The 26,860-nt window shown below is 45.0% G+C and overlaps 4 protein-coding genes across 8 annotated transcripts in view; 1 reads left to right on the forward strand and 3 right to left on the reverse strand.

Annotated features, from left to right (window-relative positions):
- Positions 1 to 128: 128 nt before the first annotated feature.
- Positions 129 to 2,697, reverse strand: Ance-2. Its single transcript, XM_017253180.3, has 4 exons — positions 2,343 to 2,697; positions 1,340 to 2,286; positions 720 to 1,280; positions 129 to 652 (listed from the first exon to the last, which is right to left on the reverse strand). The coding sequence occupies exons 1-4, from the start codon at positions 2,364 to 2,366 to the stop codon at positions 346 to 348; spliced, it is 1,839 nt and encodes a 612-aa protein (XP_017108669.2). The 5' UTR covers positions 2,367 to 2,697; the 3' UTR covers positions 129 to 345.
- Positions 2,698 to 2,780: 83 nt separating this feature from the next.
- On the reverse strand, positions 2,781 to 6,285 carry Ance (Angiotensin converting enzyme). The gene is made up of 8 exons (XM_017253386.3): positions 6,158 to 6,285; positions 5,178 to 5,237; positions 4,564 to 5,110; positions 3,986 to 4,349; positions 3,362 to 3,928; positions 3,157 to 3,297; positions 2,926 to 3,098; positions 2,781 to 2,866 (listed from the first exon to the last, which is right to left on the reverse strand). Exons 2-8 carry the CDS (start codon positions 5,214 to 5,216, stop codon positions 2,850 to 2,852), a joined length of 1,848 nt encoding a protein of 615 aa, XP_017108875.1. The 5' UTR covers positions 5,217 to 5,237; positions 6,158 to 6,285; the 3' UTR covers positions 2,781 to 2,849.
- A 1,851-nt stretch (positions 6,286 to 8,136) lies between these two features.
- Positions 8,137 to 13,044, forward strand: Smg5 (Smg5 nonsense mediated mRNA decay factor). Of its 4 annotated transcripts, none has more exons than XM_070276891.1 (6): positions 8,137 to 8,280; positions 8,729 to 8,876; positions 8,937 to 10,579; positions 10,642 to 11,979; positions 12,279 to 12,437; positions 12,503 to 13,044. In XM_070276891.1, the coding sequence occupies exons 2-6, from the start codon at positions 8,737 to 8,739 to the stop codon at positions 12,742 to 12,744; spliced, it is 3,522 nt and encodes a 1,173-aa protein (XP_070132992.1). In that variant the 5' UTR covers positions 8,137 to 8,280; positions 8,729 to 8,736; the 3' UTR covers positions 12,745 to 13,044. The 4 variants fall into 4 exon arrangements, with proteins under 4 accessions (XP_070132992.1, XP_017108831.2, XP_070132990.1 ...); XM_017253342.3 differs by having other exon boundaries at positions 8,146 to 8,280; positions 8,726 to 8,876; XM_070276889.1 differs by lacking the exon at positions 8,137 to 8,280 and adding an exon at positions 8,320 to 8,648 and having other exon boundaries at positions 8,726 to 8,876.
- Positions 13,045 to 15,619: 2,575 nt separating this feature from the next.
- The window catches only part of CenG1A (Centaurin gamma 1A), a 48,575-nt gene continuing 37,334 nt past the window's right edge, over positions 15,620 to 26,860 (reverse strand). For both annotated transcript variants that reach the window (XM_017253255.3, XM_017253256.3), the window contains exons 2-8: positions 22,762 to 22,994; positions 19,484 to 19,625; positions 18,972 to 19,106; positions 17,616 to 18,908; positions 17,439 to 17,556; positions 16,998 to 17,373; positions 15,620 to 16,930 (exon numbers count right to left, since the gene is read on the reverse strand). In XM_017253255.3, the coding sequence (XP_017108744.2) occupies positions 16,607 to 16,930; positions 16,998 to 17,373; positions 17,439 to 17,556; positions 17,616 to 18,908; positions 18,972 to 19,106; positions 19,484 to 19,625; positions 22,762 to 22,994 (2,621 nt within the window). In that variant the 3' untranslated portion in view covers positions 15,620 to 16,606. The remainder of the gene's footprint in view (positions 16,931 to 16,997; positions 17,374 to 17,438; positions 17,557 to 17,615; positions 18,909 to 18,971; positions 19,107 to 19,483; positions 19,626 to 22,761; positions 22,995 to 26,860) is intronic.

Raw genomic sequence — 26,860 nt, forward strand, 5'->3', positions numbered from 1 at the left:
AAACAGTACACTTAAAAAAAACAGTGCCCTTCCCAAAGCCACTATTTTCGAAGTTGGTGTAGTCTCTTGATAAAAACTTTCCAACATATTTTTAGGTGTACTTTATTAATGATATTTTTCAAGTACCTCTAGCATACATTTAGGAGTAACACAAGAAATCTTGATTTGATTTACCTCTCAGTTGTAATTTTCAATAAAAAGCATTTGGTTTATATTGAAGTTATATATCAACAAGAAAAATTACATATGATTTTTTATATTTAATAACAGAATATTTAAAATCTTTTTAGTGTGAAGATTCATTAATACAGTACGTTTTTTAAAATGGTTTTTATTAAGACCTTCTCAAATCCAGCCTACTTCAAGATTGTTTTTTAAATTCTGTTCCTGCAACCAATCCTGCAATGGCTGGAAGTAAGCCAGCAATCCATCTATACTAATCTCAGGCTCCCCCACCAGTTCTCGCAGAACTTCTCTGTAGTGGACCGAAGAACCCAAGGACATGGCCTTCTGGAGGGCAGTACCAATTTCTCGATGATCGGAGAGATCGCACAAATCCATTGGTTTTCTAGGATTGTCTTTTTCGAACTGCCCTGTTTGAATGCAAAACTTTTTGAGCAGCTGAAACTGAAGGACGATGCTCAGAAATTGGCTGAAATAAATTAGTAATAATTTTTAAATGATTAAATATTTTAGTTACTTAGGATAGAAAACATTACCTTGCATATTGGTCATCCACTTCCATCAAAAGCTTGGCTGGAACATCAAACTGCTCGTTGGTCCTTTTCGTGGGAGCCCTTGCACCCGTGTAGTATTCAGTGAACCTCCAATAGGCTTCGTTATCATCGGCTGCGATATGGCCACTCAGGACTTCCACACGATACCGATCGAGGACATAAAAAACTGGAAGAAGGAAAATAGTCCTCAGTCCCAGCACATAAAGTCGATTAAGTCGAGCCGGAAGCTCTTTCCATTTTTTATCCCTGACCAATCCCAATTTTTGAAGATAACGCGGGGAACTGGCTGCCAAAGAGAAACACTTTCCTATCGCATCACTGAAATTCGGGAATGGTTCCTCCTGAAACAGTGTTGGTTGAACCGAGGCAGACCTATAGAAATGGACATCGCTCTGGGCTTCGAACATGTTGAAGAAACGCTCCTCATCTTTTAAAGGACAGTAGGTAAAGTTCATCCTCGGCAGAGCATAGTAACGCCAGGCTTTATGCCAACAACGATCATCATCCTCAAAGGACACAGGTTGCGCATACTTCCAAAGGGAGCTGGGGTAAAAAAAATATATCAGAAACTAATATATCCCCTTCTAGACTATTAAACTTACCCTTCCAACCAAGGTAAACCTAAGCCTCTAAAGTACTCGGCCACATTCCAAAATATCCTTTGGGTGGTGGTCATCCCTTGACGATGCATCTCCTGGGTGATATTCAGCAGACCCGTCGGAGGAGAAGGCAAATCCATATACCATTCGGCCTCGACCCGCCTAAAGGCATTGCCTATGAAAACCTCTGCCAAATGCTGGGGATACGGCCTGTTCCTGGGCACCAGGTGCTCTCCATGCATCTTCCTCAGTGAGCCTCGGACATGCGCATGGAATTGAAGGAACAGCGGCCGCAATCCATGCATTATGTGATCGAGAAGGGCCATAGTGTCCTTGGCCTTCAACTCCAAAGACCGGAACCAGTAGTCCTCGGCCCGAGGATAACCATTCAACTGGGCTGTCTTCTTATAAAGCTCCATGAAAGCTATGAACTGGGGTCTGGTGGCCAGACCCGTTCGGTTTCGCCACTCGAACCAGTAATATTCGATCTCCTCCAAATCGCGACTAGCTTGTACTATGGATTGAACTTCGGGTATGAGTCGTAACGAGCAATTACTTGGTTGCCTATAAGCACACAGGTTTACATTTTTGTAATTATCACTTAGTTTGGAGGCCAGAGCATAGACCCGATCCAAATCCCTGGAGGGCAGGGCCTCATAGCCCAGTTGTGGAAACTTGGCAAGCTGCCTTTTTTGGTGCGCATCCCCCAGTCCGAGCCGCTTGAACTTGGCCTTTCGCGTTGTTAGGGTTCTAACGAACTTTAGAAGCTTCTCATCAGTGACCTCGATCTCTAAGAGGGCCACCAAGTCATTGGGTCCACGCAGTTCACTCAGCAACTGAGCCAGAACAGCTTGATCGTAAATGACAGCCAGTTGGTGGTTTGTTTCATTTAGAAATGTTTCAAGAATCGGGTCGGGTGAAGGATTTGCCTTGGCGAGGGCCAACATAAACTTAAAAGGGAGCATTTTAAAAGATATCACTTTTGTATAAAAAGGTTGTTTCTTACCAAGACCCCTAAACACAGCCACATATTTCCACACTTTCTACTCAATTCACTTTCGCAACTCTATTAGTGGGTTCATTGATATTCCCGGCACTATTTCTTCCAAGCCCAAACTGTGCGAACGTTCTGCACTTGCGCAGCTCCATAAGGCAACTGGCTTGGGCTATCGACACTCCATGGTCACCGAATCGAGCCGGTGGTTATTTGTAATTATAATGTGCCCCACTTGCCGGCACCACAACGTGTTTACTCAACATAACTACTCTACACTGGCTCTCTTAAACTCGTTAGTTTATCCAACGTTTCAGACTATTTTGTATTCATTTAGAAAAGTCTATTAAACTTGTTTCAGCCACAATTTTTCCCAGTAACCATGTTTTTAAGTTGCAGATTCTAGAGAAAACTACTCTTAGTTTTCCCAAAGAAAACCCCTTCGGAGTATTTAAACTAGTAAGACATTGTAAAACTTTATTAGGCAATGAACTCAATAAAACTAAAAAGCAATGCCAGTTAAGAAGCAACACATTCTGAAAAGAAGAAATACATTAATATTTAAAATATTACTATTCTACAAAATGTAACTTACTGTCTGAAGCAGTCCAGCCAATGTGGACATTGTTCTTGATGTTATCCGCCTCCAGCCACACTCTAAGGGGCTCAAAGTATTCGGCAATAGCCTTGCCAGACATGGTGCGTTCTCCGTTGAAGGCCTCCAGTGCATCAGGCCAAGGCTTAGAAGCTCCCAAGGAAAGCATATTGCTAAGGTTTTGGGATATAAGATTAGATGATTATAATCAATATTAGTTCTTGAGCTTACTGGAAAGCTGCGCCAGCTGCAGCACTGCCGTAGATATCGCAATTGTCCAGGGGCAGTTCAGGGTTGTTCACATCGTACTGGCCAGCCTTAATACAGGCTGATTTGTAGAACTGAAACTGAATGATGAAGGAAACTAGGTATCTGCAAAACATTTAAGCATTGATTTTTAATCTAATATATAGAATAAAGATGAGGAACTACCAACCTCAGATACTCGACATCTGCGGATACGTGATATTTGGCAGGGGCATCAAAGTCCTTCTCGGTGCGCACTACTGGTGGTTCGATGCCGGAGTACTCCTCCCGCAGCTTCCAGAACGCACAGTTCCAGTTGGCCTTGTCCACTTCTCCGCGGAATAACGACCAGCGGTACTTGTCCATGGTGAAGGCGAAGGGCAAGAACACAATCTTGTCCAGGGCAGTGAGGAACAACTGGTTGATGCGGGCTTCCTCGTCGCTCACATAGTTCTTCAGGAGGCCAATCTTCTCCAGATGCTTGGGCGTTGAGACCGAAAGGGAAAGTACATCGCCGACGGCCTCATGGAAACCCGGATTGGCACCGGTGCGATAGACGAACGGCTGGTGCTGATACTGCAGGAAATACTGAATGTGGCCCATCTCGTGGTGGACGGTGAAGAGCTGATCCTGGGTGACGCGGGTGCACTGCTTGATGCGCACGTCGTCAGTGAGATAAAAGTCCCAGGCACTGGCATGGCAAATGAGATCTCGTCCGTCAGTGGGCTTCTCAATGATGGACTTGTCCCAGAAGGCCCTGGAAGTAAAAATAATTAATATCCAGCTTAGCATCTCCAGCTGTCTGAAAACTTACTGCGGCATTTTTGTGAGGTTCATGGAGGTAAAGAAGTCATCGCCCATTTGAAACATCTTCAGTGGAGTGTATCCCTGCTTTTCCATCTCTTCACTGACATCAACCAGTGGCTTGTCGGGGAAAGGCGACACAATGTCCGCGATTTCGGACCACTGCTGGGCCCACATGTTGCCCAAAAGGTGCATGGGGATCGGTCCAGTTTCGGATACCACCTCATCGCCGTAGTACTTACGCAGGCGGGAACGCACATAGCCATGGATCTGCTCGTACAGAGGACGGATTTCGGCAAAGATGTCCTCCAGCTGCTTTTCAAATGTTTCGTCTTCGTACTCATCCAACCAGGACTCTGCGCCAGAGGTAAAGTCTACAGAGAGAAACATTAGGGTGGTTAAAATATTAAATATTAAATAAGTCTAAAAACTAATAGGAAACGTAATATATTATACTATAAATCATATTTATAATTTCTAGTCGTTTTTCCTTGCAAATTAAAAACAAACAAACTTAACATGTCCACAAGTTAGAATTAAAAAATTACTCTGACTAAATTCTAAAAAAAATACTTCTAATAAACTCACTGTTGAGATGAGCCGCCTTGGTGTTAAGCTCCACATATCGCTCGAACTGGGACCGGACGGCTGTGCCGGCCTTGTCGTAGAACTCTCTCCAGTAGTACTTGAGCTCCTCGTGGTCGCGACTCTTGCTGATCACCTCCTCGATCTCCGGCTCCAGAGCCAGGTCGCACTTGGTGGCGTCCTTGTAGTCACAGACCTTAACCTTGGCAAAGTTGGACTCCATGGAGGAGACAGTCTCCAGGAATTCGGCATAATCGGCCTCGGGCAGGGCGGCGTAGCCGAGCTTGTTAAGGGACTTGAACTGTCTCTTGATGTCCTCCGACTGGAAGCTGCGCCACTGGAACTTCTGGACATCGCTGGCCACCTCCTTCATAAACTTGGCCAGCTCAGCGGAGATCTCGTTCTTTTTTTTCTCGTTCTCATCGTTGATGTTGGAGGCGTAGGCCCAGGCTGCCTCTGTTTCTACATTGGTACGCTTGGCCAGTTCCTTGTTAAGGTTATCCAGATATTCCTTGGCCTGGATCTCCTCCTTGACCAAGGCGTTTGACAACTAAAAATTGGTATACAAAGAATCATAAACCGGTTCTTGTTTACCACATATGGACATTCAAACTCACCGCCAGCATAGCCAGAAAGGCTATCACAAACAGTTTCATTTTGTGCTCCGACTTTCTCGCCTAGAAATTAATATTAAACATTTTTGAATTTTGATAAGTTTTACGACATTGTGTGATGCCAACCCGATGACGTGGGGAGACGCTCTCAGATAATTGATTAATACATATGCCTCGCTTTGGACTGACTTTTGGGGTCAGACATCAAACACTTGATGTATACTATTATACCATATTTGTCTCAAGTGAATGTGAAGCACCTACTTATATATACACATGTTCCAGAGAACTTTCAGAAACAAAAACAGATAAGAACTAACCATTTATAGTCGTAATCAATTACAAAATCAATTTTAAACGCAGGGAACTAAACTAGACGTAAGTTGCCCATTAAGAAGATAATTTTAAAACAAATTGAAAACATATTAGTCTGTACAGGGTGTAGTTAGAATAGGGCTTTGCAAATAGGGCTTTCCGCAGATAGTAATATAGGAAAATTAAGGTCTAATGACATTTTTATCTATGGGGCATGTGCAGCCACTATTCGAAATTGCACATTTTGTGTAAGGAAAAGCCCTAAACAAGCATATATGTATACATATGTCCGTATCAGGATCGTAAATATCCCCGATAAGATCGGCTGAGTGCCCCCAAATAGTGTTCGAGTTATTCCAAAATTTATAACCATGTCCAGCGGGATGACTGTCGGTAAATATTATGGATCCAAGCCGTGTATAAGCTGATGCAGATAAGATTACCGCAGGATTATAGCGACGGGTGAAATCGAATTTCAACTATATTGACACCAATAAAAGGCAATAATAGTTACCGACTAATTACATCATAATCAGCACGTTCATTTCAAGAAGCAATTACAATTTTAATTAAACAAAGGCTATTCGCAAGTTCGCTAATTGTAAGCTGGGGGGAATGGCTTGATCCAAGATCTTCAGTTCTAATGAGACGCCGAAAGAGAAACTTACTATACGTAGCTATTAACTGATGAAAGGTCCGAGAAGGTCTCCGGAATAATATAGAAACGACCGACCCGCCGGCGAGCTGAACTGAAACTGAAAATGCTTGCGTTTAGATGCGTGAGTTTTATAGTCAAGTACTAAGCACACTGAGAGTATTTTTCATTTATATATGTAGGTGTATAAATTCTATATAAAATAAATTTATATAAAAAAGCACAATTCTTTTTTTTTAATTGTCATTATTATTTTATATTGTCATATATTAAATTATATGTATAATAGCAAATAATATCTTAATAAAATTATTTTATTTTATCTATTATGCTACCTATTTATTTAGGTTGAAGTTGTGGGGTTTAAAAGATAGTGAGTGTAAAAACTCACTGCTATGTAAACACTAATAAATAATTTAAATAAAATTTGTAATTTTTTCCAGTGCATTAAAAAGAGGGCCGATCGGCTCGAGACGTCACCATAGCTAATCGGCCAGCTTGCCGAGAGAATTGTCAGATAAACCCGAGCATTATTTATTATAAGGGGGGACACAGTTAAAAAAAATTAACTTTTTTTGATGATCGAATAATACATCATGTCAAAATTGTAATTGGAAAAAATTAATAAAGCTTTTACTTATGAAGGGTAAAGAGTTTTTCCCGCAACTCCATATATTATCTATTCTAATGTTTATAAATTATAATTAAGATTATAAAACTACTGTAGCCCTTTTTTAAATTTAAACATAATTTCTTTATATAATTTATACAGTCATCTAAATAGCTTATTTCATATTAAAATGTATATTTATTTTTAAATAACAAATAAAACAATTTTTTTAAGTACTCCAACAAAATTATAAATTGAACTTTCAAAAACACCCTTACTGTTACTTGCGAAAATTTAATTTTAAATTAAATAATTTGATTTAAAATTTTAAAGTTTTTTCCACACGCTTCAAAATAAGTTTTGCCATTATCGTAGCTTCCTTATATATTCCTAAACCGTGCAAAACATTATTTAAGATACATACTATAGTTTATAATTTTTATAATTATTAACATACATTTTTAATATTATTTAATATTAATAACAAGCTAACTCTGTTCCCCCCTAATGCGCTCGCAAGTAAGCCAGCTTGATATGTAGGGATTTGATACTCCGTCAGGTAGAAACGCAACTAAGCCGACGATGGGATCATTAATATGCCTGACACATTTCTTAGTTGGAGGCTTCATTAGCAAATTTTGAAGGCTCTCCCGAAAGAAAGATGACAAGGCAAGGCGATCATTTCCAATCCAAAAATAAACAAATGTCCATAAATCTCTCTTTTATTGTTGACAAAAAAATGCAAAGCCTCCGAACTAAATAAGGGGCTAATGTACTTTTCGTGTTACATTTGCCTGCTAATTGATAATAAATATCTTGGGTTGATGAACTATCCTTATTTGTCTTTAAGTTTGTTTGTTTTAAAACTGTGTAACCGTTTGCAATTCAAATAATGCGCCCAGTAGCCATCGTTCTGAGGCATGGTGAAAATTTATCAGTGGAGTTTGAAATTTTGAACTCACCAAATCCACCATAAGATGTGTGCTACCAGTTTTTTAGCGTGGCCAGATTTTTTGTCACTTGTGACGTTTTACAGCACTGTTGTGGTTGAGATATTCAGGCTGAATTAGAAAACAGTTCTCCAGAAACATTTCTTTGGAAAGGTTTTTCCTTTTTTTTGCCTGGCTTCTATTCTAAAGAGGTAGCTAACATTTTTTATATAACATTAAAAATAACACTAAAAAATGTCTTATACAACATTGTGTGCTGCACGGTCTGACCGTGCATACCGCCTTATTGATCAGCTGAATAAGGTGAATCAAAACAAACTCGAAAATAATTTTAAAAAAAAAAGTCAAAATAAATTGAAATTAAGTTTTAAGTAAGCACATCCATTGTCTACGGCTAAACCATCTGTTTTTGAGGATTAAAATAAGCGTTCTCGAACCGACCGTGTCGTCAGTCAAAATGGCTAGAAATCGCCATAAAACAGCTGGGCTCGCAGCACCGCGCAAGTCAGTTGTTCAACAAAGAAAGGCAAACGCAAAACGTGAAATTCTGCAACAAAATCTAAAACCCACTCAAAGGTAATGCATATCTGGCAGGTAGACTTTTGGGAAACTTCTACCTGGACGGCGGTGCAGCTGCTGCGTATGGAAGGCGTTACGGCGGATGGCTACATATGTCGCGGAATCGAAAATACCAGAGCAGTCGCAAAAGCAAAGGCAGCAAAGCAACACAGTTTAATTGATTATTCAATAAAACGAAACTACGCCACACACACGCACACCTAGGCACCCCGACTGCCCGTGTGTTTGTGTGCGTCACCAGTTGAGAAACAAAAACAAAAACACTACGAGAAAAGTAAATTTATTTCGAGAAAAACAATTCGTCAGCAAAAAAGAAAAAAAAAACACCGTGCAATCGAGAAACAGCTGGAGAAGTCGAGCATCGTGTGGGTGTTGGTGGTCCACGAGGCAATAGACAAGGAGCTAAAGAAGGTCCATAATATTTTTTGTTGTTTTCTTCCAGAAGATCTCGTAATGGAGACGACACTCAGCTCTGGGGGCTCTAACGCCTCTAGCGAGTGTGCCATGGACGGCGGCACAAATCGCAACCGCTGCCTAGAGCCGCACAACGGCTCCTCCTGCTTGCTTAGCCAGGAGGTTAAGGATCTGTACAGGTAGGCAGTCCTAATCCCCTAACTAGAGGCTCTCTATATCTATTACTTCTATCTCGGCAGGTCTCTTTATACGGCATCGAAACAGCTGGACGAGGCCAAGAAGAATGTACAGTCCGTTGAGCAGCTTTTCCAGCACGAAATCGAGGAAAAGCGCTCCATTCTGGTGCAGCTGTGCAAGCAGATCATATTCAAGGACTACCAGTCGGTGGGCAAGAAGGTGCGTGAGGTGATGTGGCGGCGCGGCTACTACGAGTTCATCGCTTTCGTCAAGAAGTACTGGCACAAGCAGGGAGTGGATGCTGCCAAGAGCCACGAAAACATGCAGAAGCTGGAGCGCTTCCTCTGTGCCGGCATCTTCAACTACAAACGCCTGTCGGCGCGCATGGAGGAGATCTACGACCTGGACCTAAAGTATCTCATTGACTTCTCAATCATCAGTGATGGCTACATAAGCGACATGATCGGCGATTCACGGGAAGTGTCGCACCAGGGCACCCAGGCCGTTGACAAGAGCCTCGAGGCCGTGTCCTTCGCCCTAGACACCATACACTCATCTCTGCTCAGCTTGGGAGATCTCCATCGCTACTTTCTGGACTTTCGCATCGACAGCAAGCTGAGCATCGACAAGGAGCAGGTGGCCAAGTACTACCTGGAAGCTTTTAAGCTGAACCCGGCCATTGGAATGGCCCAAAACCAACTAGGCACGCTTTACTACGGCCAGAACCACGACTTGGACTCGACCTACCACTACCTTTATTCGCTGGTCTGCATCATACCCTTCGAGCTGAGCGAAAACAACCTCAACAAGCTGTTTGTGAAGCACACCGAGTATCTGGAGCAGATGGACCCCGAGAAACTGGACTTCAACATCGAGGACTTCTTCGCGCGCTTCTACTTGATAGTGGACATCTTCTTCTTCGACAAGGAGGTCCCGGACTTCAATTCGCTGTGCCACTGCGTCCTGATCGATCTGCGGAAGATCCTTTGCTCGCAGCAGCTGCGCGTGCCGGAGCCCAGCATCTTTAAAATCGTTTCGATCCTGTTCTTCTGCCTCTCCAAGCTGAAGATGATTAACTCGCCCAAGGTGTACTCGCTGCACGCTTTCTTGGTGGCCGCCTGCTCGGATCTGATGGACGCCTGCATCGTCAACATTGAGCAGACGATCCTATCGCGATCCGCAGACAACGAGCTCTTCCAGGCCGAGTATGAGAAGCGCTTCCAGGAGTTCGATACGGTGGTGCGCAAGTCCCGCAATGAGTACAAGAACTGGCTGGCCGCCGTGGGCGAGTGCGAGCGAAAGGACAAGAAGATGGTGCCGCGTCCACACTCCCTCAAGGACTGCAGCTCCGACTCGCGCGCCAGTCAAAACTCTGGCGAAGAGGTGAAAACCCAAGAAGCCACCGACGGCGAAAAGATCGGCGAGGCCGTGTCGACCCGGTCCAGCGATGAGGCCAAGGAGAGCGACCTCAAGACCCCGCTCTCCTGTAAGAGCAAGCGGCGCGGCATGCGCCTGCGACGTCGTCGCCGCAAGATCGCCCAGTCGGATGACAGTTCATGCTACGACAGCGAAAGCGAAATGGACACGGACTTTTACAGCGACGAGGAGGATTACACTGATTTGAGCTCCAATTTCGATACGGATTTCAGTGACATAGACGCTGCTGATCCGGGAGAACGAGGAGGAGATGAACGCTATGAAACAGGTGAGTTTGAATTCCTGAAAAGTATGGATACATTTTCATTCAAAACACAATATTCGTTGCAGGTTCGTATAGCAAGAAAGAGCGCAAATCTGGCGGAGCTTACTCAGATAGCGAGGACGTGGTCATTGAGGAGGAGAAAATCATTTATCCCGAGGAAGCTGAGCGCAGGTCCAATTCGCAGGAGGCAGACTCGGAGGAGCTGCTTCGCAGCTTTGAAGTCTTGCAGCTGAACTTCAAGAGCGCCGAAGAGTCGCAGGGAAACCAGGAGCAGGATTCGCAGCCGCCACCGGCACCGATCACCTTCTCAGAGCCGCCCAAGAAGCTGGTTTACCGCAACAAGTACACCAAGATCAACCCGAACATTATCATCGATTGCCTGCACAACGAGCCGACCATCAGAGCTCTGAAGATGCTCTTCGATTGGCTGCGAATTAATCCGGAGATTCTAATCGGATGCTACCACTCGAATCCGGAGTTTGTGCACAAGATCATGAAGCTGCTGAACTACTGCAACATAGACGTCTTCACCAGGAAGGTGTACTTCGAGCGCGAGCTGTTGACCACCTCGAATGTCCGGGATTCACTGGTCGAGCTCTTCGACGTCCGCGCCAACGTTCCCCTTACTGAGGACTTTGCTTTCAAGAACTTCGACATCTTCCAAAGCACCCAAATCACCCTCGACTGGGAGACCATCATTCGGGAGCGAGTCACTCCGCAGGAGGAGTCCATTCTCCGCATCTTCAAGATGGTCGACTTCGGGTTCTTCATTTGCAAGCAGAAGAAGTTCAACTACCGGTTCTGCGTGAAGACCCGCCGCTTCACTGAGAACCAGAAGAAGAAACAGCGCGAGGAGAAGAAAGGTGGCGGCTCCCGGCGTCGCGAACGCCGCACCGCTCCGAAAACCAATCGCACCAAGCGCAATGAGGGGCGTACTCGTCGCTACTCGGACCGCAAGAACGGCATTGTGCGCAAGAGCTACACCAGCAACGAGGAGAAGGATACCGTGGAGGAGTGCCGCAAGGTGCCGCGCAAAGGCTACCTAAGGAATCGGAATGCCGAGAAAGCGGCAGCCGCCTTGGCAAGCGCCACTGGCACCTCAGTAGCTGGCGGCACCTCCGCCTCCACGACCACCAACAGCGTCATTGAAAAGCTCAACGTACAATCGAGCTCGGGCGCCGACGAGGAGCGTTCGGAGGCCATGTCGAAGAAGTGCGAACTCATGGGCAAGCTGTGGCTGCAAAACGAAGTGGAGGCCCTCGAGGAGGAACTCCGTGACAGTCCCGCCCATGTGGTGATGTCCCCGTTTGTTGTGGTCGATTCCAAGGCATTGACCGAATACAATGGCATTGTCAAGTCGCTGGTGAGGACCAAGAAGTGCATTGTCCTCATTCCGAATGCAGGTGAGTGTCCTGAGAGGAGGGTGGGCTGATTCGTTTGCATATTACATGATAACAGGGGGGTAGGATACGATTTTTTACATGGCTTTAGCAGGGATACATACTTTAAACATAATAATACCATGTACATAGTATAGATATCACAAACTTTATGCCAAGTATATTTCTGATATAGGCCAAGTTCCGAACTCTTGAATTCTTAGTATTTCTTTTCCAAAACAAAGTATAACATTCCACCTTTCTATTCATTATTCCTGAATCATTTAATGAAACTATCTAATCTATTTTATCACCCCGTTTAGTACTTAATGAGCTGGATGACTTGAAAAAGCGCAGTGAGAACGTACGTCATGTCATCCGCTGGCTGGAGCAGGAGTTCAAGCACGGCAATCGTCACTTGCGTGCCCAGCGCGATAACGAGAGCCAGCCTCTTTCCCTCCTGAAGATATCGCGCAAGATGGGTGAGTTTATTGCATGATGACGACCTTCCAAGTGAAAGTGGCAACTAATGCTTTTGTGTTTCCAGATCGTGACGCTTCAGTTTTTCTGCAGATTGCCCAGTTCTGCAATCACTTGGTGGCCAACCATGCCGATCCGCACGTAAGCGAGCTGCAAAAGAACGTTGTTACCTACTTGTCGGGCGATAATCTGCACGAGAAGAACCGCCAGCAGCAAAACTTCAGCTACACCGGCATCCTGGACTCCATACCCGTACGCTACGCCCAGATCCAGAGCTTTTACGCCAAGTTCAAGGCCAACAAAAAATGAACTGGTCCGAGAGGAGCGGCTAGGACGGCAAGGGCAACTGCAGACCAGATGCAATCGAGCGAGCAAAAAAGGGTGCGAGCGTGTTCTCTCTGTACAACCAAAAAACTACATGGAGTTCCAAAGTTAACGATGGCCGTGACCAGCGGACGACGGCAAAACCAAACCAGCAATCGCTGCTGTAGCCTCGGTTGTGCCCGTAAAACTGTTTCCCCCACAACCAAAAAAAAACCGAAAAAAAAAAATCTGAAACCGAGAACTGTTTCCATCAGCGGATAACAGCCATGCAGCAGCAGCATTGCGTGGATTTTGCTTGTTGTGTTTAGACCAAACCATAACAGAATATCAATCAAAAACGTTCACTTTCAACTCGATGGCAAATACGATGACGAACCCCAGCTAATGTTAAATGGACAAATGGCCAGACACATCAGAATAAAAAAAAAACACCAAAATCAAGACTAAAAACCAATCAAAAAAAAATGTAAACCTAGGAGAAGGCGAGGGTCAAGGCTGGATGAGGCCAAGGAGAACGAGAGCGGAATGACAGCGACCAGAGTGGATCAGCCTGCAAATCGGTTAGTTTCTCAATCAACCACGTCGATCACCACTTTCCGTTCCGCCTTCCCTGCTTCGAGCTGGACTGTGCTTCCAGCGCCTCTCGACCTTCTACAGTTGTGTTTCGTTCTCGGTTCGGCAGTCCACGGAACACATTTCAAATTGCACGCTTAGGATAACCTGATTCGCGTGACTTTCGTTTTACAACCATATACGTTTAACAACTTACAATGTAATGAAGTCCCAACTAACGTCCCTCCCGAGGGACTCGCAATGCAACTTCCCATCAACAAAATAAGGAAAAATGTCGCACTTATATAAACAAAATTCTCCATCATTCAAACCATTCGTTTCCAAATTGAAAGCTTGTTAGAATTTGTTTGTTTCAATAAAACCGCCCTACCACAAAAATCTATATTTTTTATTTTAGGATGGGTAGGATGGGTTCAGTAACTGTATTACAGATGGATAGTAGGGTCAATACTATAATTATAGGATTATGTTCGAAATAAAATGGTCCTATCTCATCACTTTGCTTTCTCTCCGTTTTGCTTTGGGTTTAAAAATAAGGATCATTAGAATAATATTAGTTAGGATTTTGAATAAATTTAAATTGTTCTAGTCTACCTATATAGTAGAATATATATTATTGCTTTTTCTTTGAAAATGCAAAATGCATGGGGAGCCCCGTATGACCCAATGCGAAGGCCATATCTTAGGAAATATTCATCCGATCCTTGAACGGAATACCTTAAACGATTTGTGGATCGATTCTCCATAAATCTGCATCAAAATCAGGGAACAAAATATTTTAAAGATTTTTTGTCAAATTTTCTGGGCTGGGCCCTTCAAAATGTGCAAAATGCATGGGGAGCCCCAAATGACCCACTGTGTAGGCCATATCTTAGGAAATATTCATCCGATTCTTGAACGGAATGCCTTAAACGATTTGTGGATCGATTCTCCATAAATCTGCATCAAAATCTGGGAACAAAATATTTTTAAGATTTTTTGTCAAATTTTCTGGGCTGTCCCCTTCAAAATGTGCAAAATGCATGGGGAGCCCCATATGACCCACTGCGTAGGCCATATCTTAGGAAATATTCATCCGATTCTTGAGCGGAATACTTTAAACGATTTGTGGATCGATTCTCTATAAATCTGCATCAAAATCTGGGAAAAAAATATTTTTAAGATTTTTTGTCAAATTTTCTGGCTTGTCCCCTTCAAAATATGCAAAATGAATGGGGAGCCCCATATGACCCACTGCGTAGGCCATATCTTAGGAAATATTCATCCGATTCTTGAGCGGAATACTTTAAACGATTTGTGGATCGATTCTTCATAAATCTGCATCAAAATCTGGGAACAAAATATTTGTAAGATTTTTTGTCAAATTTTCTGGGCTGTCCCCTTCAAAATGTGCAAAATGAATGGGGAGCCCCATATGACCCACTGCGTAGGCCATATCTTAGGAAATATTCATCCGATTCTTGAGCGGAATACCTTAAACGATTTGTGGATCGATTCTCCATAAATCTGCATCAAAATCTGGGAACAAAATATTTTTAAGATTTTTTGTCAAATTTTCTGGGCTGTCCCCTTCAAAATGTGCAAAATGCATGGGGAGCCCCATATGACCCACTGCGTAGGCCATATCTTAGGAAATATTCATCCGATTCTTGAGCGGAATACTTTAAACGATTTGTGGATCGATTCTCTATAAATCTGCATCAAAATCTGGGAAAAAAATATTTTTAAGATTTTTTGTCAAATTTTCTGGCTTGTCCCCTTCAAAATATGCAAAATGAATGGGGAGCCCCATATGACCCACTGCGTAGGCCATATCTTAGGAAATATTCATCCGATTCTTGAGCGGAATACTTTAAACGATTTGTGGATCGATTCTCTATAAATCTGCATCAAAATCTGGGGACAAAATATTTTTAAGATTTTTTGTCAAATTTTCTGGGCTGTCCCCTTCAAAATTTGCAAAATGCATGGGGAGCCCCATATGACCCACTGCGTAGGCCATATCTTAGGAAATATTCATCCGATTCTTGAGCGGAATACCTTAAACGATTTGTGGATCGATTCTCCATAAATCTGCATCAAAATCTGGGAACAAAATATTTTTAAGATTTACCCTGATGTACCCTGAAAAAATTTTGCCCACTGGGCCTTTTTTCCTTAAATCCGCCACTGTTTAAAGTCAATCTATTCTTAAGTTATATTTCCCGATTCGAACCGTACGTTAGCACCTAAGTTGTAGGATCATAAAGATACTTTTTATGGCCCCAGTCAACATTAAAAACAATAATTTTGTAAAATTTTAATAGATTTTTATTTAAAGATTTTTCGTTTTTGTAATTTTTTTGTGGTTTTTGGGTTTTTGTGTGCTACTCTCCGTCCAATTAGATTGCGTTTGTCACGTGGTGTGGTTTGTAATTCGTACAAATAGCGTACACAATATATATATTGGGGGTGTATACATATAGTAATTATAGATTGATTTATAACTATTTTGTATAATTTGTTTGAAATACTTTCAATTCAATTTTCGGCACAGATTCGTCAACACCTTTGAATATTAAATTCTTAGATGCCACCTGTTAGACGAGCTTTAAAGGTTTCTTTTAGGTTTCTATTAGCAGGGAGTTTGTCTGTTTTGTGATTTTGGTTCAGCATAAGCTACTTTATAGGCATGTTCGTTCTTTATAACCGATTATCAAGCAATTTCAACTATGTATATAATGTATGTGTTTGTGTATATTGAATAGTATAAGTTTGTTTTTGGCTTTAATCTTAGATTCATTCCGTTTATACGTATATTTTGCATCAGCTTGTGCCTATTGCTAAGTGCTATTTATATATAATTCTTCTCTCTTTTTTTTATAGTCTTTTGAATGATCTTGTGGAAAATAATATTACTAATTGGTTGTTTTGCAAACGACATAAAAAAAACCTGCACACGATAAAAAACAATTATGGTAGTAATGCGTAATAAGAAAATAATAAATTATACACTTGAGATTACAACAGGGCTGTACAGGTTTCGAGGTCTTAGGAACTAAACAAACTAAAAACATAAATAAATCCTGTGAATTTCCATTCAACGCTCGCCAAATAATAATAATAATAATAGTAAAACATTTGCACAACATTCCTAAAACCTATTCCTAAAAGTCGCTATACAGATTTACTCTCGAAATTAAACTACTCCAGTTACACATACAACAAAATCGAATCAGTTTCACATTGGATCAGCTAATCCACGGTAATCTTATCGGAAATTTAGCTACTCTACTCAGATCACACCCGACACCGACTTCTCGTACGGCGTGCCGAGCGTGTCGCGTCTCCGCGGCAGCGTTCCGCTGGCGGTCAGGGGAGCCGCCTCCGGGCAGCCCAACCCCTCCAGCAGCTCCACCAGCGCCGTCGTGTCCTCGACGTTGTATTGGGGTGCAGGTATCCCGCCGTTGGCCGGAGGTGCTGGGGCCGGGATGGTGGTGCCGGCCTGCGCGGCAGCGGCGGCCTTCATCGACTTGGCCGTGGCCAGGGACTGGGCAGCCCGGGCATAGGCCAAGCAGGTGCGTCCCTCGTGGTCCGTGTGCTTGATGTTGGCTCCGTTCTGGGAGGGAAAAAGCGGACTCATAAGTAATCTATAAAATGTAGTATTATTTTAGCTGGATGCTTACCCAAATCAGGAGCTGGGCGATGGCCAGGTTGCCGATGGCACAGGCTAGCAGCAGGGGAGTGCGCACATCCCGCGCGCTAACGTTCGCGTTGGTCACCTCCGCCGGGCAGTTGGCCAGAATGGAAACGATCGACTTAATGTCAGCTCGAATCACCGCCTCGATCAACTGCTGGCCCGGACTGGGGCTGGGATGCCCTGAGGCGCCACTGCCGAGTGGGGTGAGGAACTCCTTGGCCTCGTACTTGCTCCGTATCCACCGCTCCTTCTCCTCCCGGCTGGCCTGAGTCGTCGGCTTCACCCGCTGCCTGGTATTCGACTCCCAAACGGAGTTGGCCAGACTGTTGCCAATGGCGAGCATCACACTCAGATGGGGAGATCTGGGGAGACGGGCAGAGTTTTGATTAGAATCTGAGGTGTTGGTTTGAAAACAAGAGTTACTTACGGCCAGTCATCCAGTCCCAAGGAGCGAACCTTGGAGATGTGCGAGCCCAGGTTGCGATGCACGCCCGAGCACTCGATGCACATGAGCACTCCCAGATTCAAGCTAGCCCATTCCGGATCTGGAAAGTAAGGAAATAAGTAAGGGTCTCCCGAAACCATGTCTCCAATTAGAACTTACTTGGTGCTCCGCAGTCAACGCAGTATCCATTGCCTGGCACCCGCTGCCGGATGGCCAACATGGCGGCCAGGTCAGTGCTGGTTACCTGCTTGGTCTTGCTGCTCTCTATGCTCTGCAGGCTCTTGAAGATCTCCTGCTCGACAGCCGCCACCCACTCGTCGCGCTCCTCCGAGTTGGCGGCCTCAAAGTGCCACTGCTTGGAGTCCAGCGAGACGATGTAGAACTCGTAGCCGTCATTGTCATCCGCCTCGTTCGCCTTCACGCTGCTGCTCTTCATGCGGCGGTGGCGCTTCTTGACATTCGGAGTCTGGGCCTCCAACTTGCCGGCTACAGCCGCCGCCTCGCCGGGGTTAAAGGTCTGGGAGTTGGAGTTGGACATGGCTATGCCCTCGTCCCCGCTGGTTTGCTGCGAACTGTTCGACTTGAGGGGCTCTGCTTGAGCTGCTCCCGACCCGGCGCCCAGGAGCGACAGCTTCTCGTTCAGCTTGCGCTGGTTATCCTTGGCCAGCGTAAGGCAACCGATTCCGTCGCTCAGCGTGTTCTGGGCCCTCTGCCCGTTGGCCAGGAGCGAGCTGGTCAGCGCACTGTTTGTAATAATGCTCTTGGAGCCGCGTGGCTTCTGCCCGGGCACCTTCACCGTGACGTACTGCAGCGGAATCTCCTTGCCGTGCACATCGTCCATGTAGTCGTGGAGCGACGGATGGTAGGTCAGCCTCCCGTCGTCGCACAGCGTCACGTACTTCTTCTTCCACTCCTTGTTCAGCGACTTGCTGGAGCGCTTGTACAGGTAGCCCTGCTTGATGGGAATCGACCTGCCACTTCCCAGTTCGCTGCCCTTGGGATCCTTCTCCTTGTCGGCCTTCTTCGAGGAGGAGGGAATGAACAAGTTGGAGCGTCGCCGGCTCTTCCTGCTGGTTGTGGGGGTAGAGGTCGGTGTGGGCAGCTCCTTCCCCGGCGGTGGAGCCAGATCTCGGGGATCCCGCAGCTGTACCTGCGAGCAGTCGCCCTGCAACGGGTTGGCCGCTCCAGGATTGTATTTGGTAATGTTGTTGTTCTCGTTCGTGGTGGCTGCCACCGACGAGGAGGAGGCACTGGCCTGCAGGGACCAGTGCTTCTGCTCGGCCTGGGCGAAGTCGGCACTCATCCGCAGAGGCAACTGCTGCTGGCTGCGCTGTCCGTTGGTGGGCGCTTGGTAGGGCCCCAGTCCCAGGCGACTGCCCTGCGGGGTGGTGGGCCTCGCCGGTTGGACTTGGGGCGGTAGGGGCAGGCGCTGGGACAGGATCTTCTGGCAGGCTGTTGGGTAACACAAGATTTGTTAGCTTATGGTTTCTTTCAGTGTATGTCCGGATAACTTACCATCTTGAAAGACGCGCTCCACATTCAAGCCATAGGTGGCGCAGGTCTCGTAGTAGGAGCATCGCTTCAGATCACTGGCCAGCTTCCTGGCACGGGTGTCATCAATCACGCGGGGATTACGCTCACTGATGGCATCTAAAAAAGGGATATTAAAATTTTTAAATATTGTAAAGATAGGGTAGTATACTGTACTCCTAAGAACTCCTAAGAATCATGACATCATACATCGTACTTTTGGAGGAGTAAGTACATGTATCAGTCAGTTACTATTATAAGGGGTTAATAGGTTCTAAATATAGGGTTCTAAATTATAAGAACATTCTTAAATACGCCTTATTACGTAAACCCTTGGGGGGTTAAGAACCTTATAATTATCAGGTATCAGTTACAAGTTATAGCTTACAAGTTACGCAAGACTCGATAGTATAATCAATATTCATAAGAATTTTTTTAATATTTGTAACAATATCTTAAAAATATCTAAGCTTAAAAATATTAAAATATGAACTTACCTTGCGTCCCCACCAATATCATGGGTATGTCCTGGCCGTTGCGAAAGTGCGCCATTTTGGTGTAGTAGTTGTAGACGGTGTTGAAGCTGCCCTCGTTCTCCAGGCTGAACACAAAGATTACGGCATCCACCCAGCCAGCGAACTGTAAGGAGGCGAGGATGCAAATATTGGGTATGAGAAATATGCGAGGGGGTTGGCAGCAGAAATCCTTAAAAACAAAGAGAGCGTTTTGGGCCGCGACGAGTCCTTGACTTTGCGAGAATCGAGCTCGAGGGAGGGGGGAGTAAACAAAAAATGCAATGTCTGGCGGAAGCAAGCCAAACAATGGACACATAACCTGAGAAGGAGCTCCTGGAGTCCTGGAAAGGAGTCCACACACACTTGAGAAAGTCGCTAATGAAGCACTTGAAGCCTCCAGCTCCGCTCGCCGGGCGTGTGTTAAACTTTTTAATGATTTTCGTATGGCTGGCATACACACACACCCCTTACACCCCACACCCCCCATACCGTCTCAGTTTGGCAGGATAATGAACCTTTATATGGGATGTAAACAGGGTCTGGTGTTGCTGCGCAGGATTGCCATTGCCATTCAAGGAGTCCTCGGTCTTCGGTCTTCCAGTTAATATTGATTGAATGTCCTTCGAGCAAATCAATTAAATATTTACCAAAAGGCCTTTACCTGGACTCTATTTCTCAATTATTTATGTACATAACTCGCTCATGGAGACGAGTGCCGAGTGTGTGTGTGTGTGTATGTATTGCGTTATCCTGTCACAGCAGAGCACTAGCCAGCAGCCGGAGGATAAAAAGCCGCCCGCACGCGACGCCAGTCGACAAACAACTGCCAGCCAGAATATCCTGGCAACGAGGACAGTCTGCTGTGCTGCCTGCCGAGTGGGTGGGTGGCTGGGTGGTTGGTTGGTTGGCAAGCTGGGTGCCTGCCACCCCACCCCGCCCCCAACATCATTGGCACTTTTTATGATTTGTTGTGAAAATGTATGGAGAGGAAACAGGAAAGCAAAACGACGAACCAGAGCCCAAAGCGGGGAAGCAAAAAAGTTGCATCAGGCGGCGACTGAAGGCTCGAACCCACACAGATGCTACACAGGAAGCGCCTGTGTGTGTGTGTGTGAGTAAGGGGGGGTTACTGTGAGTGCTTACTGCACACATATGTATGCTACCAAAGGGGGAAAAACAAAAACCAGGGTTGCCAGTACAGTGCAAGTTACGAAAATATAAGCTCTTTTTTAAAAATGATTTAAAAAGTGTTTTTAATATTTTATATTTTATTTTTTAATCTTTAATATAAAATTATAAAAATTATTATTTTTTTAAAATAATTTTCATTTTAAGCTCCTATTGAAAGGGTCATGGGTGTAGTTGTCTCGACAAGTACATTCGAGAATCGACGATTCCTTGTCGCATGCAATATTGTTGTCGCTTCAGACGTCCCCCCGCTCCCCTCGTATGTATATGGTAATGATATCCTTCGTCGCAGGACACAATAAAAAGGAAAAACTAAAAACGCGACCGAGTGGCGACGAGTCACCCATTGAATGAGTGATTCCGCCCAAAGTCGGGCGACTGCCACTGGCGAGGGTGGGCTGATGGTCTTGGGGGGGGGGGGGTTAACTTTTGCTGGCTCTGACACAAATGAGGGTTATTTTGCTTATGAAATATGGGTTTATTATTATTTTCCAAAGAAAGTGATGGGAAATTAGTTGGAATCGTTTGCTTCGAATTTGTGAATTGGAAAGAATTACAAAAGTAACCCAGAATTCACTCTAGGGGGGGGAGGGTGGTTAAGGGGGAGGATCTCTCAAGTGCGAGGGTTGATTGACAGTTTGACAGTTTTCGAGGTGAAGTGAAGCGCGAAAAATGGTTAATAGCACAGTGGCTCTAAAACTGTAAAAAGACTTCTCTAAAACTGTACTGTTCTTCTCAAACTGTACTCCTGCAATTATGTACTTCCCCCTTAAATAGGTAATACTTTGTTATGCATCCTAACGATAATTTAGGTCAATCATCTGCTTGACTTGCAAAAATTCTTCAAACTTCTAATTAAATCGAAAATTTAAATAAAAAAAAAATTGATAACAACGGGAGTCAGCAGGAAATAGCAAAAGCCTGTCAGTCAGTGGAGATTATAGGGATATTATTGGGATTTCGAGGGTCGCGTGTCTGGCACATTTTTTGCCAAGCAACCCCCTAGAGTACCTCCCCTCTTCCCCCCTCCCTCCTCTAGTAGTAGGTCGTGTAAATAGAACCGCAAATAAAAAATGAGCGGGACTAGTGAAAGGCGAAAGCAGCTTAAAATTTATAATCCTCACTTTCACCCTTTAAGCCTCGGGCTCAGGCCCAGGGCCAGACCCCCGGGGGTAGCCGGGGATTATAAACTGCAATTGCAAATTTTAAATGCGAATATATAATACATGAATATATATATGGACTATATATCAAAGCCGAGTGCCGAACAAAAGCTCCTTGAGCCACTGAGCCAGAGAAGCCTCGGGGGAATCAATGAGTCAAGGCCCTGTTCGAATGTAAATAGCCCCGTGGTTAAGTTCACTTTAATTACGCTGCTGCTGCCCCGTATTGACAAAAGACGGAATTCAATTGCATTCGGAGCGGGATTGGGAGGAACTTTGATTGCCCAACTGGTGGTAGTCCGGGGCAGGGGTTGATGCAGGGCGGCCGAGCTTGAGGCAGGGGGTTTGCTCTCAATCAGTCGAGAGCCCGGCATTGTCCCGATCAACCTCTAACCTTTTGGTGTATTGGCTCGACGCCAGGAGTAGATGATGCTGCATCACGTATTGCCATAATGGCCAGCAAAAAGCTGGCGGAGAGACGCTTATCTGCCGTTGCGACAAAGTCCATGCCAAAGGTTGGAGCTCGATTGGCCAGTGAGTCATCAGGGCTGCCTACAGCCCTTTGGGGCACAAAGTTTGGGGCAAGTCGAGTGGCAGAAACTTGGATAATTGCTGCAGGGGGAAACTTATAAGGCTAAAAAGAATAAAAGTTACCTTAAGCCAGCACTGGAGTCGTAGTTCCCAAGCTTTCAATCAAATTATATTGATAAAAAAAAAAAAAAGAACCCCGAGTCCCGGCCAACAACCCCCGAAACCCAAGAAGTTTCCCCAGTTGATCCCACGCTGACCTCAATTCAAATATTTACAAGATGATAAGGGAAAATTTATTTGTCTACGGCAGGAGAAACTTTTCCGGCCAAGAGTCACCCCCATTCCCATGCCCATTTTAGAGTCCCTTCGATAACTCACCTGCATTTCGGGAGCTCCACCCTCGTCGCGGATGAGCAGCAAGTAGCTCTGGCCATCGATAAAGACCTCCTTCTTGAAGCGGCCACCCTCGGGGGACTCCTCCTGCATGTAGGAGCCGGTCAGATACCGGTGCACCAGCGCCGACTTGCCGGAGTTGAGCGACCCGACGATTCCCAGCCTGAGATCGGGAACCGAGCGCGAAATCGTCCATTCCTGGCTGTTCACAAACGAATCTGTAAGGAGAGGGCATCAAATCATCATTAGCAACAAGAGTTTCGATTTAGTTTTGAAAAAGAAGTCCCTGCAGCGTAATTAGCGATCTCGGAACCCGTTTCCCTTCTGACCTACATGTCGCGGGCAAAAGTTTCCAGCTCTCGAGAACCCATCCTCCCATCCTCCCATCATTATGCAAATGTATGTAGACCGTACAAGGCACATTCATCATCCATCCTTTGATTGACAGCCTCGAGCCCAAGACCGAGCTTCCTTTTCAATTTTCGGCAATTGTCTGGCCCTGCCCCTCTCCGAAGCTGAAGCTTTTCAATTGTCAGTTGCTCGAACACTTTTTTGATTTAAATTAGCTCATTGTCGGCTCGCAGTCACTCCACAAGACTTAGGGTATGTCAGGATCTCAAGGTTAGCGTATATGCCTCAGATGGCTATCCAAGGCAAGCCAGCTGTTGCGATGGAGCTTTTTTCTATCTGAGATTGGAGGTGCCGCCATCTGTTGCGCCACCAACAGATCTTCCCAGCAGAACTCCTAGTGCCCATGATCGATTTCACATCTACACCAGATTGGAGGTCCTCCCTGTGGAAGGAGTGACCAGTCGAACAGCGTTGATTTACTGCACCCCGAAATACGTGAAAATTGCTCTATTATGAGTTGTTAAGAGTTTGTTAAGTAAACAAGGAGGACTTAGCCTTCGAAGGATGGTCAGCGACAGCGACAGCGACATGTCCAGGGACATGGATACGGCCCCTCTCAAGGGGTTGTCATCTGGCTAGGAACCCGTTTCGTTTGCCAGTCAAGAAGATGGACAAGACAAGACAACAAGTTCAACTGGTTTGGCCTGGACTCTCGCCGCGCTGACCAGAGCGCAAAATTACAAATTAAAACGAAATAAATATGCCTTTTGTTATATAATACTGGGAATACCGAATACCGAAATAAATGCCTCAAAAGGAGACCGTTTCAATTGTTCCATCCAATTGAAAGTGATACGCGCCCAGAGGGCTGGGACGAAAAATTAGCGCGGTTTTGCAATTTGCATGCTCCGCTGGGGAAAAAGGGTAATGGGCTTCGGTTTGAGATTCAGAATGGCGGATGTCTTAGGAAAGACTGGTTCCTTGGTCTCCGCGATCAGTGCTCGAATTGTAACAAATCGTCTAAGCAGATCCCACCTAATTAATGGCTCGTCATTAGCCTAAAGCGCTTACAGCTACAAGCCAGTTACAAATGCATCTTTAAGTTTGACTAATGATGTCAACTGTCTGGGCCATGGGATGGGATGGGATGGGTTGGGTTGGGTTGGGGGTTAACTGCCGCCCGAGGGATCGGATCGGCTCAGATCGGATCGGTCCAGGATAGCGATCGGCTTATGTGTGAAGTTCAAACCACCAGCAGTGGCCGTGGGCAACCCTTTCTTCCATTCTTCCCAGCCCAGTAACCCTGTAAGGCGACTGCATCTCTATCTCTCTGGGATCGTAACTCAAACTCATGTCAAATGTCGCCATCGCTGTCAAAATTCCCAAAATAATTACGTATGCAAACTAGCTTCGATCTCCGAACTTTCCATTTACATAGAAGGATAGAAAGTGTCCGACTTGTTTGTTGTTCCAAAGGGGTTTCTCTGTTGGTCCTGGATGTGTTATCCTTTATTTCCTGCCTTTATTTGTTTGTGTTTTGTACACTTTTGGCATTGAGGCGATAAGAAGGCTGGGATTTAGGGCCCTTGATGTGGGTTAAGCATTTTAATTAGCGAACAATATGAAATTTTCATTTTCCATTACAGCTCTGGTTCGGGAAAACGTGTTTTCTTGGCCGAGACCGAGACCAGGTGACCTCACGACCCACAGTCTTCCGAGATATAGATAGCATGCTTTTATGACAAGCAGCTGGGAGTTGAGAATTATCAGTGGAAGCGTGCCAGGCATCTTGGAGATACACACATATCCATTTATTCTATTTGACCAGGAGGCGCCTAGTTGAGTCGTTAAATTTTTACAACCGTTTAGTTGTTTACGGTAGCCACAAACTAGGAGTTGGGAGCAGTTAGAACTGTCATCGGGTCCACTTTTACGACTGTCCTTTCCACAAAACACAGCTGAAGGACATCGCAAGCCATAAAAATGAAGAGAAAATACATTCTGAATATGAGTATTTAGGCTATAATCAGCTGCGGTTCAGCCTGAACCTCAATTTCCGCTAATTAGATAAGCTATAACTCATCTATTGAAATCTGCCTTGCATGTTTTGATACTTTTGGTTTCAATAATATGATTTTAATAAGCCATAGGCCCCTGCCTCCTTCGAGAAATTATGAAAAGACCTCCGAAATAAATCACATGCCTATTTGCATTGCGATGCCTACGAAAATATTTAGGTAGGCCGTGCCGTGTCGACAGTGTCCAGTCTTCCGGGCCAGAGACCAGGAGAACAAGAGGCCATAAATCTAGAGACCCTCACTCTGGATGCCTTTCTTTCGAGGCTGGTGTTGGCGTTTCGTTGGTACCTTTCTCAATTCGTTAGTGCAGTTTCTGCAAACGTTCTGCACATCTGCTCCAAAATCTGATTTACTTTCTTTTTGTCTGGCTGGCCGTTTGTTTTCGGGCCGAGATCGGTGATCGGTGAAAGAAGATCACGGCCAGGTTGTTGTCGAGGAAGAGCAGGAAGACCTCTCCTTCCCATCCTCTAGGGGAACAACAAAAGGCAAAGAAAATTAGCAAAGCCCACAAATGATTTCGGAGCAAAAAGGGCGATCGCACAAACAAGATTACACGAGGAGCGGGCGAAGGAGGCTGGGAAGCAGGCTGAGGATGTCACAGGCCGGAAAAGTGACCGGAATAGGGTCTACCTGGCGTACTCTCCTCACTCTGCAAACGAAATTAACTCTCTAGCACTCGCCAATCCCAGTTATAGTTACTTTTTCCAATTAATTACAAGTCATAGAAAACAAATGGGAAACTGAAGCGCCAGCGGGGAACACCAGCTCGTCCAACTGTTGTTCTGCATGAATGACTGCGACACTTGAAGGTTCCTCCGCCGGGGCAGCAATGCCAGAGGAAGGGGTGTGTACCTGAAACTGTATCCGAATCCGTCAGATACACTACTAGTTACTAGAGCCATGACTTCATCGGCCAGAAATCCAGCAGAAACATTTCCAATTTGACACAGAAATTCACGCATCATTAGCAAACCCGCGAACATCGCAACCAGCAGATGGCTGGCGAATATCAGCGAGAGCTGGCGGAGATCACTCGGAGCATGTGTTTGATGAATTGGATTCCGAGCGGGCAATTTCACTTAATTCTTTATTCAATTTGCTGTCCAAACACGGTTGAAGGTTAAAATGGCTCGCCGGGAAGAGCCGGCACTCGAGAGACCACGCCCAGGGGTTCAGGGAAAGGGGTTAAGGAGTCTAGCCCTGGATGCTGTCATTGGCTGGCAGATTTATGTCCTCAGGTAATAAAGCATCCTTGGGCAGTACTCCATTTTGGTTTCTTCAAGAAACCAAACTTGTTTCCAGTTGCCACTGAGAACCGAGTTCCTTTCTTCGGGGTTTTATCAGTTTGGGGCCTTGGAACTGATACTCTGAGTGTGTTGAAACCCATTTATCATGAGGCTACAGAAAAAGTAAATTGCAAAACACGCGGCAGTAAAATAATAAAAAGTAACCGAAAGCAAATAGAAAATCACTCGTTATCTCCCTCCACATAATGGGGAAAATGGAGCTGTCTTATCAGCTTTAGGGTATTTGTTAAATTCATTTTCAAAATTACAGACCCAAGCTATTAGCAAATGGAAGTTTTATTTTCCAAAGTCCAAACTAGCTCGTCACTCCAAGAAACAATCATTCTTTTTCTTTAAAAATATGTCTAT

This window comes from Drosophila bipectinata, chromosome 2L (assembly GCF_030179905.1).
Source record: "Drosophila bipectinata strain 14024-0381.07 chromosome 2L, DbipHiC1v2, whole genome shotgun sequence".
Lineage (NCBI taxonomy): Eukaryota > Metazoa > Arthropoda > Insecta > Diptera > Drosophilidae > Drosophila > Drosophila bipectinata.